Source organism: Neltuma alba, unplaced genomic scaffold (assembly GCF_004799145.2).
Source record: "Neltuma alba isolate B1F8T4 unplaced genomic scaffold, ASM479914v2 tig00013092_pilon, whole genome shotgun sequence".
Lineage (NCBI taxonomy): Eukaryota > Viridiplantae > Streptophyta > Magnoliopsida > Fabales > Fabaceae > Neltuma > Neltuma alba.
In genome coordinates, this window is record NW_021637420.1 from 15,630 (window position 1) to 30,955 (window position 15,326).

The 15,326-nt window shown below is 35.0% G+C and overlaps 1 protein-coding gene across 1 annotated transcript; it reads right to left on the reverse strand.

Moving 5' to 3' along the window:
• Positions 1 to 6,702: 6,702 nt before the first annotated feature.
• LOC114734409 (probable disease resistance protein At4g27220) lies at positions 6,703 to 10,770 on the reverse strand. The gene is made up of 6 exons (XM_028922047.1): positions 10,744 to 10,770; positions 10,488 to 10,640; positions 10,313 to 10,401; positions 10,144 to 10,219; positions 9,606 to 9,777; positions 6,703 to 9,194 (listed from the first exon to the last, which is right to left on the reverse strand). Exons 1-6 carry the CDS (start codon positions 10,768 to 10,770, stop codon positions 6,703 to 6,705), a joined length of 3,009 nt encoding a protein of 1,002 aa, XP_028777880.1.
• Positions 10,771 to 15,326: the final 4,556 nt, after the last annotated feature.

Here is a 15,326-nt window from a genome sequence, read left to right on the forward strand (position 1 = left end):
AACATATTTTATCAAATAAAAAATGTTAAAATTTATTAACTCTGTTTTAAAATCTAATAACTTTCTAATTCCATCCCTATTTAATATAGACATAACTGTAAAAAATAATGAAGCAGGGAAAATGTATACCTAATATATATATATATATGTATAAAATAAACATTTAGAGATATTCATATTGAAAGTCTCATAAATATCCATTTTTTATTAGTTTGGCTCCCTATAAATTTAGTTAGTAAAATGCAGGTTAAGGTTTGCAAAAGCATTTTTGTGTGTATTTTTTTATACACCATCTGTTATATAGTATTATGAGTCAGAGTAAAGTGTTATAAGATCCAAAACAGGAGTGAATAAATTTACACGGATTGAAAAGTCAAAACCGAGAATCAACAGAGATTAGATGTAGCAAAGAGACTAATCCCTCACAATCCCTGTTTATATTTAACTCATCATAATTCCTCTCCCAAGAACCACTGTTTATTGATAGGTGTAGAGTTGGGAATACAAGCAAACTTTGTGGCAAGAAGGGCTTAACTAGCCCACCTAGTTTGGTCACGGGCTAATAGGAGGCAGGCTAGCCCATCAAATTGGGTTACGTTAATTTTAAAAAAACAAAAAGAGGTAAAATCTCTATCTTGTGACTTTTCCCTCTTCTTTTTTTCTTAATCCCCTTTCTTCTCATTTCTGGTCCTCTGGAGATAAAACTAAACCAATTTTTAAATTCTGGTCTTGAAGAGATGAAAAATCATGAAAATCAAGGAACCCTTTCCTACTCCTTAAACCCCCCCCAAAAAACTATCTCTTACAGATAGGGGTGAGCAAAACCGAACTGTAACCGAAAACCGAACCGAACCGAATTTAATTTCGGTTTTTCGGTTCGGTTATTTCGGTTTTCGGTTTTTATTTCGGTTTTTATTTTTTAAACAATTTAGTTTCGGTGTCAATTTTGTAAGTTACAGATACTCACCGTGCGATTTATGGTAATTTACAATTTAATATTAGTGTCAATATATGATAACTTTAAATAAAATATTTTGTGCATTTTATTATTAATTAAAAGCTTATGGGAAAAAGACCATAGCAGCTACCAAATGCAGAACGTGTTTGGATTAGCAATGGCAGAAGTAACTTTTTTTTTAATTTGACTTTTACAGAAGTCAGATTAAATAAAAATCAGATAATGTAATGTGATTTATATTAAAACTGAGTTTTAGAAAAATTCTGTTTGAGAAGCTTAAATTTATTTGGATGATTAATGAAAAAGTAAGTTTAGATGCAAAATGACTTAAAAGGACATAAATTTTATTAAGTCATACATATATAATATTATTTATATATATAATGTGACAACTTTAAAAAAGTATTGAAAATAAAATTATTACAAATAAAGAAATTTAATTCATTGTTAGGAAGAAATTGAAAAAAATACTAAAATACTTAATTAAATATATTTAATGGATATAAATAAATTACTTTGTTGGTCCCAACTGAAAATATTTTTCAGACTTCCTAGCTGCGCCTCTGTTATTCTCGTATTTCAGACTTCCCAACTGAAAATAAACGCATGCAGACACCCAAAATGAATATATGATAAGTGGGTGAAAAATTTAAATTACCATTAATGCTCCAACTGCTTTTTTGGACACACTGGAGAAAGCAATAAAAGGGAGCTTCTCCCTAAAGCCCATTTGTGCCAAATAAATTATATTACAAAGCTGTGATTCCAAACACACTCCAAATTCAAAAAACTCATTTTACCAGTTGGGAAGTCAGTTTGGATCTCCAAATATGGTTCCAAACGCACCCGCAACCAAAGACAAGAAGCTGTGGCATTGGCACCTTTGTCTGTAATGTAAATACAAATTCAAAAGACTCATCAAAGAATTAATGACAAATTGTCTTCAGTTGGGAGATGAATAAAAGACTCATCAAACCTCAATTTATGAACTTATTATCTTCTTGTGTTTGTCCCTATATACAGTCTGTGTTGTAATATCTTTTTATCTGATACATATGACTGTCTTTTTATATAAAAAAAAATTAATGGTAAATGATGATAGGAGATGAATCAATGTTCTGAATATAGAAGCAGCTACTAATTCTGCTTAATTAGTACTAGGAAAAGTCGAGGAGGTAAGCTTAAGCTTCAACGCTCTCACGGTGATGAGAATTAATTCCTTTAAAAAAAAAAAGTTTGACGACAAGACTACAACCATAGTATATATAATGATTTTTAAAAGTTGAATTAATTAATATAGGTTATGAAATTTTAGATTATAACTGGAATTTAATTTTTAATTTTTATTTTTTTTAAAAAAGGCCAGCCCCAAAAGTGGTGGCGGGCAGAAGAATTGTAGTTAGAAATCAAAAGTAGAGGTCCAAGATAGATTGAAATTCTTAATTTAGTTTAATTAACAAGTAACATATAACAGGAAATAATTCATTTGGATAGTGCTCGTGGAATCTGATGAAGTCAAAAAGAATTATCATTTCGACATTTTTTTTTTTAAAATTGCATGACTAAATGGAACTTGAAATCTGGTACTTGATGATCTATATATAATGGTCCAACAAAATGGATCTTTCACCCTGATGGGCTTTTTTGTTCCAAACATGCCCTGTTTTTCTTCCCCACAACGCATTTTCTGGCTCCTCTCATCTAGAGAAAATTGACCCTCCAAATGGTTTGTGAGAAATCTGATTCAGAATATTGCCAACCTTCTTGTTTTTGTTCGTGTTCTTCTCATCACAGCTTTTTCTGCAAATATGAAAGCTCATGTTATGAATAAAAACTTCGATTTTTGTCATAATTTGTAACTTGAAATAAAATATTCTGGGCCCAATTTCTTATTTACTTACCTGGCTTCATCATGCTCCTGCTGGGATTCCAACAACTTCCAAGATTCCTAGCTGATCCTCCAAATCTATCATGTTTGCGAATCTGCGCGTTAACATTACCATCATCGAGGGTGTTAGAGTTCTCAGAAACAGTTTTATGAGCTTGGTTCAGCATGACGACAACGTCGTCGTTTCAATCTAAGGCTCCACAAGTGATCAAGTTGCGAAACAAACCAGAAGCTCTTGTTGAAAATCTCTTACTTCCATTCAAGGGAGATAATGATGAAGAAGAAGAAGAAGATGATAATGAAATTGAAAATGATGTCTCTGGGTCTTGTTTGCCTGTGTCCACAAGTTTGTCTGGTTCAACTTTACAAGATTCACTTTCATCTGCTAATGTGGACCTATCAGAGCTTATCTCTGATAGTAGCTGATCAAGAGAATTTGGTTTGAAGTACGGAAATCTTTCGAGTTGAAGTTCTTCTGGTATCAATGGTTGCTTCTGCTTCAACTCTTTGCCCTCTCTATCATGTACTTGAACATGAATCTCCTTGTTCAACTTGAAAGCTTTCCTTTCACCAAATATAAAAGTTTCTGCCTAATCAGAGAGGCTTCTCAACAAATACCTGCATAACTCGTTTTGAGAATTATTACCAAACGACAACACTCCATTATTTCATCTGAAGGACATACCAAAAGAGGGAGGGTGGGTTTGAGATCCTTTAAGGACGTATTCATTATCAGAAATTGGAGTAATGAGATCATCATCCAACAAGTCTTGCCACACGTATCCTGTCTTGCATCTCCTGCTTAAAATTTGAATCCACTAATCAAACACTTCAACTCGTTTAAAAAAATAAAAAACAGAGTATGAAGATGCCATTCATTCTACCTCTTGTAGGACCATGCATATATCTGTGTCAGATCCTTCCCTCTCGCTTCTCCAATCGATCTCTTCACATCTTTTATCACGTAAACAAAGTTCATAAATCATGGACTGTGTAAGTCAAAAACAGGGTACTGGACAGAGATAGAAGAGAGTATAAGTTTAAACCCACCATCTCAAAAACCACAATCTTCCTTATTCATGCCATTGTTATCTCTTTGTTTCAACTAAATCTTGACATACGAAAAAAAACACTGAATAATGTGTTTTTCATGTTTTAAAGACAACTCCAAAACCTTAAAGAAACAGAGTATTAAACGACAGAAGAGAGAAGCATACAACATCAGAGGCGAGAATCAACAAATTATGACATGTGCAAGTGAGAAACAAAGTACTACCTCCCGTCCTAATTATAAAAGCCAATTGAGTAATTCGAGAAAATTAAAGAAAGAAGTTAAGTTAGTTATTTGTAATAAATATGTATTGTGTTTCCTAAAATATCTTTACTAATCAAGTATATTGGCTAAAACTATAATTATTAGAAGGATCATCTTGAAAAAAATTGAGTAAATATGAGAGACAAAATGGATTGAGGTCTTATATTTAGGATCAACATAAAAATCAAATGAGGTCTTATATTAAGAACGGGAGATAGTATCAAGTACTGAGGTCAAAAGTGAGAGCAACTTTCTCAAGTCTAACAAATATGCGGTGAAAGAAACAGGGAAATGAAGCCACCTCGAAGATAGACTCCGTTACGAGCCGGATGATGAATACGTATGAGATGTAGTTCTTCAGAACGACCCATCAAACTGAGGAAGTACACTACATGAATCCTTCTCACTTCATCACCTTTACTTCCTTCCATCTCCCTTCTCTCTCTCTCTCTCTCTCTCTCTCTCTCTCTCTCTCTCTCTCTGCTGCAATCTCAAAGCTCTCTTCCTTCAATTCAGAAGCTTAACTCTCTGCTACTTCACAAGCAAGCAATGGCAATATATACTTACACTCTGGAAATCATTTAACATCCGATGAGAAGAAAGATCTCTGTCTCTCATGGTGCCAGCAGCTACTAAAATAGGAACCGATAAGAACCCAATATTGCCTTTCGATGTCTGATTGATTTGTCATTTCAACATGTTGACTTATGTTGGATTAAATAATTTGGTTTACTGCATAAAGTGAAGATAATGCAGGCCTGCTGGAAACAGAGTCATATACGGAGTGCTGGTGTGTGCCTGTTTTCTTTAAATAATTTGGATATTCTCTTGCCTGTTTTCCAATTTTATATAAAACATATTATTTACATAAAACACTACTGTTTATTTATCCATTTATAATTGTAATGAATCGTCAGTTCTTATCACAACATTATTTTCAAAAGAGGTGAATTCTGTTTCTTTCTTTCTGTTACCATTTATAATTCAACTGCAAATCCAATATGATTCCCCCCCCCCTCAAAGTCAGCTTTTTGATTCATGATGACAAAATACTTATTTGTACTGTATTGCTGGCATTCATAGTTAACATATAGTATCTCTAAGAATAGATATGCCGTGTGCATTTTCGTAAATTTGTGACATAAAAATTTTAAAAGTTTACAATCAATTTTTATTTGTAATTGGAATACTTTTTTTTTAAAATATTGAAAATTATATACGATCTAATGCATATAAAATTATAATGATTTCACTTAAACAAAAACGTTGACAACTTAACGAGAATTGATAAATGGTGTCATTTCAAATATAACAGTACATAACAACAAAAAAATAAAAAAATAAAAATTACTGTCTTTAAAATGATAACAATTATAATATTAAAGATATATTTTCCCAGTCAACTATTAGCGCACCTATTAGATCGAGCTATGTTAATTTGTAAAGAGATAAATTAGAAAAAGACGGAATCATTGTAATTATGATATGTGAACCTTTATAATGAGCCACATTTTCTCCCTCAGGTCATTAATAATTAAAAAAAATACTAAATAATTCTCAACTTTTCTAATTTGTCTTATAAATAGAAACAAGTCACTCTCGAAAATGTTGCCCCACAAGTAGAAACTGAGGACAACCAATTTTAAGATAATTGAAAGTATTTTAGTAAAATTTGCAAGGTTTTATTCATAAACAAGTCCCATATTCAGAGTTTATATGTAAATTTGCCTATGTAATTCGTCTTGAGTTCAATATAAATAATTCCCTTGAATAAGTGTTCGTGTCACTCTTCCAATAAATAGTTTAGTTAAAACAAGCAAGTAGTTGCATTACAGACTTAGTTTCATCATAAATGTACTGATTAAAATAGTGTAGTTGAACAAATATAGAAGCAGACAACATAAATATAGAATCAAAAGCAGCTCTTGAATGATGGCTTAAAGGATGCTAGGCCTGATCACTTTTAGCATCCCACGCAGCAAAAACTGTATCCTGCATATGACATTACAAAAAAGAATTAGAATAATTGAGACGCATGCCACAAACAACTTTGCAGCAATATATACTTTGCAACCGAGTGAATAATTGAAAATATCATTAGCAACTTAGGAGATGAGATATATTCACAACGATTAATATCCCAGATTGAGTAGTAGCGCTAGTGCACACTTCGAACATTCAAATGAAAAAAACAAAGATTAAGAGATGATGAGGTTATATATCCTACAAATTGGCTTCCCTTTGTTGAGATTTATTTATGATATTCAATGTAGTAACTTATAACAAACAAAATGCCAATTATTGGAACATTAATTGTTTTTATTGGCAGGCATTCAGAAACTGATATGAGCGTGCAAGGTTAGTAATGATCACAAGAATCAAGTACAACGTGGGCAGATGGAGAGAAATAAAGAAGACAAAAGGAAACATATGAATGATCATTTGAAGCACGAGGAGAAATAAACACAAACAGTAACTATATTCATCATAAACGTAACATAAAAGGAAGTCAAAGAGTGGGGCGGATATGGACCTCATTAATCACTTTTGCCAATAGTATGTACCAGATGAGTTCTTCTTCATCGGAGGCACACTTTCATCATTTGAGATCGCTATCCGAGGGGGATTCAGTTTCTTGCAATAATTAGCAGAGAATTTTCGGAGAGAAGGGCAGTGGAGGATGCCTGTGCATACGGACTCTAATTCTGGCATGACAAGTAATGTCAGAGATGTCAACATGGGAAGTTTGATAGTATGTTCCATTACAGGATGAACATCTCCAACTATTTCTTTCATCTGCTCACACCTTTCAACCCAAATGGTGCGCAGGTTTTGGAGGAGTGCTAATAATTCAAACGGCATCAGAGTATTCATGCTTTCACAATACAAAATTTGGAGATCTGTGAGCTGAGAAAATAGGGCAGATTGATGCAAGGAATCAGCAGATGGTGACACCAAATCTTTTAAGTTGTCCATTTTCCAGAGGTGTAGACGTCCAACGAGTTGGGAAGAGGAGCAAAAGGGGCAACTGCAACAACACAAGCACTCCACATCTTCACAGTCGCTAATGCACAGTTCAATTTGGGGTGGATTGTTGTTGTGGGCATATGATAAAATATTGCATGGGGATCTAACACCAGTCCCTAGGAAACATGCTGTTATAAACAACTCCTTGATGTCTCTTGGGAGTACTACTGGTTCTCTATTTTTGAAATTCATACCCTTAAGAATTATCTTTTTCATAGAATATTCTCTCTTTATTTGATCATCAAGACCACCAAGATAATCATAAAGTGCAGAGTATAAAGTTAATTGATAACTTCTGATTACACGATTTTCGGCCATGAACTTCACAAAGGTATTGAAGATGCTAATGTCATGAAAGTAGGCACATATAACTTCCAACTTTTTCAAACCTTGTATGCTTTGTACTGTTGCATCCGTTAAGCATTGGGCATCACCCAACTCAAGACACTCTAAATTGATCAATTTGGATATGAGCAATGGTGATATTACCCACTCATCAATCTCGAGTAGACTCAGCCATCTAAGACTGACCAATGATTCCAAACCCACAGGTGCCTCAGTGATGGCAGCCCAAGATAGATCCAGTGATATTAACCGTTTCAATTTTCCTAATGAAGGAATGTCCCTCAATTCTGTACATCTTGAAAGTAACAATGTAATGAGATATTTTAAGTTAGATACCGATTTGGGCAAACACCAGATTGCAGTCTCAGACAAATCAAGTGTTTTAAGAGCGGGCATGTTGTTGAAAAACTCATCTGTGATGTGGTTGAGTTCTTTGTTACCATTCAAAAGCAACATCGAAAGTTGAGTACAGTTAGGACATGTGCCACATGGAATTGCTTGTATCTTGTTTCCCGTTAGAAAAACTTGCTGTAGATCTTCTTTCCATTGGTCATCACTTGGTATTTCTATCAAATTCTTATAAGCTTTTCTCATAATTTTACCAGTGTCTTCTGCAATACCAGTAGCTAGGACTCTAAGAAACTTGTTTATTATCAAGTAACCATAATCATCATAATCCAACATGCTGTGATTCTTTAATTTAAGCAACATGTTGTAACCTTCATCATACTGCACACTCAACTCCATTGTCTCATCAATGCTTTCATAAACAAACCTTCTTATGAAATAATGAATATTGTCCTCAAAACACAGATTATTGGTTCCGATCCTCAAGACCCAATACAACAAGAATTTTTGCAATTTGTTAGTTAAGAAATCATAGCTAGATCTCAAAACTGGAAATACCCATTTATCCATTTCATATTGCCCATTGCCCAAATTTTTAAGACATTCCAACATATGTCTCCATTCTACAGCTTTCGTTTTCCCTTTCATGCTTGTTGCGATTCTAACAATAGCTAGGGGAAAACCCTCACATTCTTGTACCACATTCTGCGCAATGTTTTCCACAAACCACGAAATGTTTTCCACTTCTGAAGATAGTTCTTCACGGAATAATCCAAAAAACTCATCAAACAATGTCCGACTATCTTCTTCATCTAAAGGCTTCACTTTTATTACCTCCTCACAACCCATACCCTGACACACTTCCCCTATGCGGGTGGTCAAAATCAATTTAATTCGATTATCTGACATAGGAAATCCGACGTCCTTTAGAGAGAAATGATCCCAAACATCATCTAAAATAATAACACAATTCTTCATCTCTTTGAATGTTTGAAATAATTTTCTAGCAATTCTTTTACGAGGCTCATCAGATATATCCAACTTAATTGATTTAGCTATGACTTTTTGCAACTTGTAGATGTCGATATTTTGTGATACAGTCAGCCAAATAACTTTAATGTCACCGTTGGCTTCTTCTAAAAGCTTGTCATGAATATGGGTTGCTAAGGCTGTTTTTCCTGAACCCCCCATTTCCCAAATGCCAATTGCGGACACCTTGTCACCCATTATCCACTCCCATATTTGTTTAGCATCATTTTGAAAATTGCGCCCAATTAAATCTGTTGTAGGCAATATATAATCTTTGGAAGACCCTAGCAACAAAAATAGTAATTAAATAAAGATAGTGAGAAAAGTAAAAATAATAATAATAATAAATTACATAATATGGCATTCAAATTTTAAGCAGTCGTATATATACTCCCTCCGTCCCTATGTGGAAATCACATTTTGGAAGATTTCAAGAACTCAAAATGTAAGTCACCAAAAAATTTAGGCGGCATTAAAAAATTTTCCTTTCCTGTCCCTCATTAAGTAATCAAAAAGTTATGGAGAAGAGAGTGGCAAACAGGAAAATATGAGAGAAGGTTACAATTTGATGAGAATGTTATGACAATTTTTTTGGCAAAAAAAAAAGGTATGAAAATTTTTAAAAGTTTAAAAACAAATTCATAAATGAAAAATAAATGGAGGTGGATATAAGTTCTATATGCTGATATTCATACCTTCTTCTAAACGATCTTGTCTAATCACTCTGTCAACTCGTAATCTTTTATTGCCATCCTGCTTTTGCGCATAGTGGCGTCTTGCTTTGCCATATAGATTTCGTTTTTCTTGGTTCAGGTCACTGTTGAGCAACTTCAAAGCCAAATCATCCCTTTCTTTTTCACTGCCAAACTACATAGTTGTCCGTATCATTTATATGACAAAGGGTCTATTTGGGATGAAGAAAATGGAGGGAAGGAAAGGAGAGAGAAAATTTTAATGAGGCTGATTGTAAAAATTAAAAAAATGGGGTTAAAAGTTTTTAATTAATTTTTAGGACTCTTTTTATTTTACACATTCTCTTTATTAAAATTTTAAAATCTCATTTCTTCAATTTTTTTAAATCAACCTCATTAAAATTTTCTTGCCCTTACCTTCCCCTCCATTTACCTCATAGGGTAAAAGAGAGTACTTGCGTGCTCGTTTAGGACTGTGTGGGCATGTGTGAGTGCTTAGCTATGAATCTATGACTCTATGTCTGTAAGAGGCCGGTCATACCTGAAATGAAGGATTTATCTTCACGTAATTATATGATTGTTCCGTGAACTTCATAACAAAGATACCGCAATCAAATCTACAAATTAAAAAAAAAAATATATCATAAGGTCATGATACAAACTTCTTATAGTAAAGTCTATCTAATTTTACATAATAATTATCAACTCACCCATTGGGCTGTTTGAGGATGTCAGTTTTCATCTTCGAACGAAATCCCGTAAATGCTACATTTACGAAGAGTTTTTCCATGGCAAGCAACTAGATATATAAAACATAAATTCTATAAAATCAAAAGAATAATTGATCAATTAATGTTGTGAATATTGCAATTATCTAACACTCACCAATTTTCTTGTATTCTCATCGCGATCTGTTTCAGCCACACATGTATCGAGCAGAGAATCCCATATTTCAATCTCTTCATTCTTTACATGGATAATGTATAAATAAAAATGTCCACAATGTGGCTTTGTTTCAGTGTGAACAGGAATAAACACCTATTATTTGTGATGACAAAAATCAAATTGACACACAGTAGGAAAAATAGTAATCATGTTGATAGAGAAACTTTTCTATAAAGAGTTGAAAAGACTGACATACCTTCTCACAGGATTCCAGGTCGGACATATAATTTTCTCTTATTTTTTGACGATGGACAAAGGCCAAGAAGTGACTTATGCTGCCTTTGAGTGCTGCCTCCTATGATTACATTACGGAGGAACCGTTAAGAGTTATTGTCAATGAACTAGTTTTAGATTAAACAACTATTGACATGCATCATGTAACAAAGAAGGGAATAGGAAATCACCGAAAATGTCACAGGAAGATACCAATTCGAAGGTGTAATTTTCTTCTTTCGCTCAATATGGGTTAACATCTCTACAAAAGCATCTATTACCTAAGAATGCATGAAACTGAATATTATTAATATAACTAAAACCTTTGTCATTAATATTAAAATAGAAGATAAAAATATAATAAATAAATACTAACCAATGAATCCAAAAAAGCCCCTAGTCTAAGCGTGGCAAATTCTTCTTGAGACAAATATGAAAGCGGGGAACGAAAAACCTTATCTTCAGCACTGAAGAATTAATTAAAATGATATACTTATCAAAAAATAGAATTAGAGTGATTTTAAAAAAAGAAAAAAAATAAAATACATTCATATATACATATTAGAAGTACATATACAGTCAGAAGTGTTAAGAATGCTTTGGGTCCAATATATAAGCCCAGATATATAAAGCCCAACTAATTGTTATTCATTTAGTATATTACTGATCCAGTGTACATTACACGTGTAAGCTCCTCCTGTAAACTAGGGTTTTTACCCTGTCTATATATAGAATAACAAAGGGCCTTGAACAGTGCGCCTTCATTGATTTTATTATCAGTCTCTCTATTACATTTCTTATCTTGGTATCCAGAGCCAGCTGGTTAGTCACCAATGTCGAATCCCAATGAATCACCAGAGTCCCAAAATAACCCCAGGACATCATCTGAAACGTCCAAAATGGATGACAGCTCCATTGTCACTGACTCCCTTTTAGCCAAACTAACAGAAAAGAACAGCCCATTATCTCAATCCTGTTCTGTCAAGCTGGACAGACTTAATTACTCATTGTGGCTCACATGTTTTGCCTGTCATTAAAGGCCATAAGCTGGAAGGATTCATCAATGGAACAAAGCGATGCCCAACTCAGTTCATCACAGAAGGAACTGAAACGAAGATCAACCCAGCCTTTGAAGACTGGGTAGCAGCCGACCAGCTCCTTTTTGGATGGCTTCTTAATACCATAACCATCGAAATCTCTGCTGAAATGACCTCTGTCTCCACCTCTGCTGGTCTCTGGCGTGTTGCAAAGGAGATTGCTGGTGCTCAAACGAAATCCCATCTCCTTCTCTGTTCTGAACTTCAGAGGACAAGAAAAGGCTCCCTGAAGATGTCTGAATACCTGGCAAAAATGAAGAATCTGGCAGAACAGCTCGCACTCGCCGGTAGCCCAATACCGTTGCCAGATCTCATCATTCAGGCTTTAGCTGGACTGGACGGCAACTACAACCCTATTGTGGTTCAACTCTCCAACCGTGCTGATGAGTTAAGTTGGATTGAGATGCAGTCTCAGCTCTTCACCTTTGAGAGTAGACTGGAGCAGCTTCAACTTATTTCTAAAACTTCAACTCATTTTGCAAACACTGTTCGGCTTGATGACTCCCTTGTTCCACGGTCAAACAGCAACTCTTCCTTTAGAAACAACTGGCGTGGTGGCCGTGGGAATAGAGGAAGACGTGGTAGGAGTCGAAATGAACATGGAAGTTCTGGAAGAAACAACAACTATGATGATGGTCCGCCAAAATGCCAGCTCTGCAATAGGGTCGGTCATGTGGTTGAGAATTGCTTTTACCATTTTGACCGATCCTTGGTTCCTTCTAGTGGTCGGAAGCAATAGAGAGCCACCTATACTAATCTGGATAGTGCTTATTGGGCAACTCCAGAGGTGGTGAATGATGATGCCTGGTACCTAGACAGTGGAGCAACAAGTCATGTGACCAATGATATCAACAAAATTGATAGTGCTGCTGAAATCAATGGTAAGATGAATATTGTAGTAGGAGATGGTTTTAAACTTGGTGTCGATAAAGTGGGTTCCTCAACTATTAAAAATGTCAGTAACAGAGAAGTTAAGCTGAACAGAATACTTTATACTCCTGAAATCAAAAGGAATTTACTCGGTGTGTATCAAGTGGCTCATGACAATAAGGCTAATGTGATTTTTAACACAAATGGTGTTTTTGTGAAGGATCAGATAACAGGGCAGCTAATACTACAGGGCAAGCCAAGTAGTGGAGGCATGTTTCGAGTTCTAGACTTGAGGAGAAAAGGAAGACAAGAAGATCTGGTTTTAGTTGCTGAAGAAGCTGTTAACACAGCATCTAGTTTTAAAGCATTTAGTAAAACCTTTTGGCATTATAGACTTGATCACCCTAGTGACAAGATTCTAAACAGAATTATAGCTGAATGTAATATGAAAATATCTTCTAATGAAAGTGAGCCTAGTTTCTGTGAATCTTGCAAGTATGGGAAAATGCATTCTTTACCTTTCAAAGTGTTGACCTCACATGCTTCTAAACCACTTGAGTTAATACACACTGATCTTTGGGGACCCTCACCACTTCAATCTATGAATGGTTTCCGATACTATATTCTCTTTGTTGATGATTATAGCAGGTATTCTTGGATTTTTCCCTTGAAAACCAAGGATGAGGCTCTTCACATGTTTGTCCAGTTTAAGAATTTTGCTGAAAAACAGTTTGAAAGTAAAATCAAAATTGTTCAAAGTGACTGGGGAGGTGAATATAGAAAGTTTGCCAAGGTTTTACAAGAATCAGGCATACATTTTAGGCATTGCTGCCCTCACACATCTCCACAAAATGGGAGAGCAGAAAGCAAACATAGGCACATAGTAGAAATGGGTTTGACTCTCCCAGCTCAAGCCAAGATGCCCTTATTCTATTGGTGGGAAGCCTTTCATACAGCAACTGAACTAATTAATCGATTACCATCACTGATTCTAGGAGGTGTATCACCTTTCTTCAGACTTACTGGCAAGCTTCCAGACTATGAACATCTCAAAATATTTAGAACAGCATGCTATCCATGCCTTAGACCCTATAATGATCATAAACTACAGTTCAGAACAACTAAGTGTGTCTTCATTGGTTACAGCAACAATCATAAAGGATATAAGTGCCTGAGTCCTACTGGAAGAATCTACATTTCTCACCATGTAGCTTTTAATGAACATGATTTTCCTTTTTCTACAGGTTTTTTGAACAAGAAAGAGGTACCTGCTGAAGAAGTGCATCTGAAATCCTTCTTCCAATCTGCTCTGTGCTCTCTGTCGAAATACTGTCCAGCTGATGGTGTTGATAACAACACTCAATGTAGCAGTCTTAATGATCCTCAAGATGCTTCAGATCACACTCCTTATCTCCCAATGATGGAACGTGATTCTGCAGAAATAGGGAATGAAGAAGAAAATGAGCAAGCCTCTACTAATCAATTTTCAGATTCAACTGGCAATGGATCACCAAAAAATTCCTGCAAACAGGCCGAAGAGAACATTCAGGCAACAGAATCTTCTTCACAACAAATTAACTCTCCAATCAGACATCAAATGGTGACTCGAAGTAAAGCAGGGATTCACAAACCCAAGTTTCCCTACATTGGAACTGTAACAGCAGAGATAGTTATTCTAAAAGAGCCTACAATTGTACAAGAGGCACTCAATTCTCCACAGTGGCAGCAGGCAATGTTAAATGACTACAAAGCTCTTATGAAGAATCATACATGGGATCTAATTCCTTATACTAGACAGAAGAAACTCGTTGATTGCAAATGTGTGTTCAAGGCCAAACAACTACCTGATGGATCTGGTTACAAACCTAAAGCAAGGCTAGTCGCCAAAGGCTTTCAACAAAGGTTTGGAGAAGATTTTGATGAAACCTTTAGCCCTGTGCTGAAAACTTCTACCTTGAGGTTTGTACTATCACTAGCAGTTACTTTTGGGTGGAAAATTAGACAACTTGATATCAACAATGCTTTCTTAAATGGTGACCTACAAGAGCAAGTCTTAATGAAGCAACCTGAAGGCTTCATGTCATCTAAGTTTCCTAATCATGTTTGTTTACTAAAGAAAGCACTCTATGGCCTAAGACAAGCACCTAGAGCATGGTTTGAAAAACTAAGGTCTACCTTGCTGAACTGGGGATTCTGTCATTCTAAATGTGATACTTCTTTGTTTTTCTCAAACACAAGGAGTTTGTCCTGTTTGTTCTAGTATATGTGGATGATATTGTTATCACAAGCAATTCTTCTGAAGTACTTGAGTTGTTTATCAAACAACTCAATTCACAATTTGCTTTAAAGGATCTAGGTACACTTCATCACTTTCTGGGCATTGAGGACTTTAGAGATGATACAGGCTTATATTTGAAGCAGAGCAAATATATTTCAGCTATTCTTGACAAGTTCAATATGACAAATTGCTCATCAGTACCAACACCCATGGTAACAAATAGACACTACGCCAAAGATGAAGGGTCACCTCTCAATAATCCAACTGAATTCAGACAAGCAATTGGAGCTCTACAGTATTTGATTAATACTCGGCCTGACA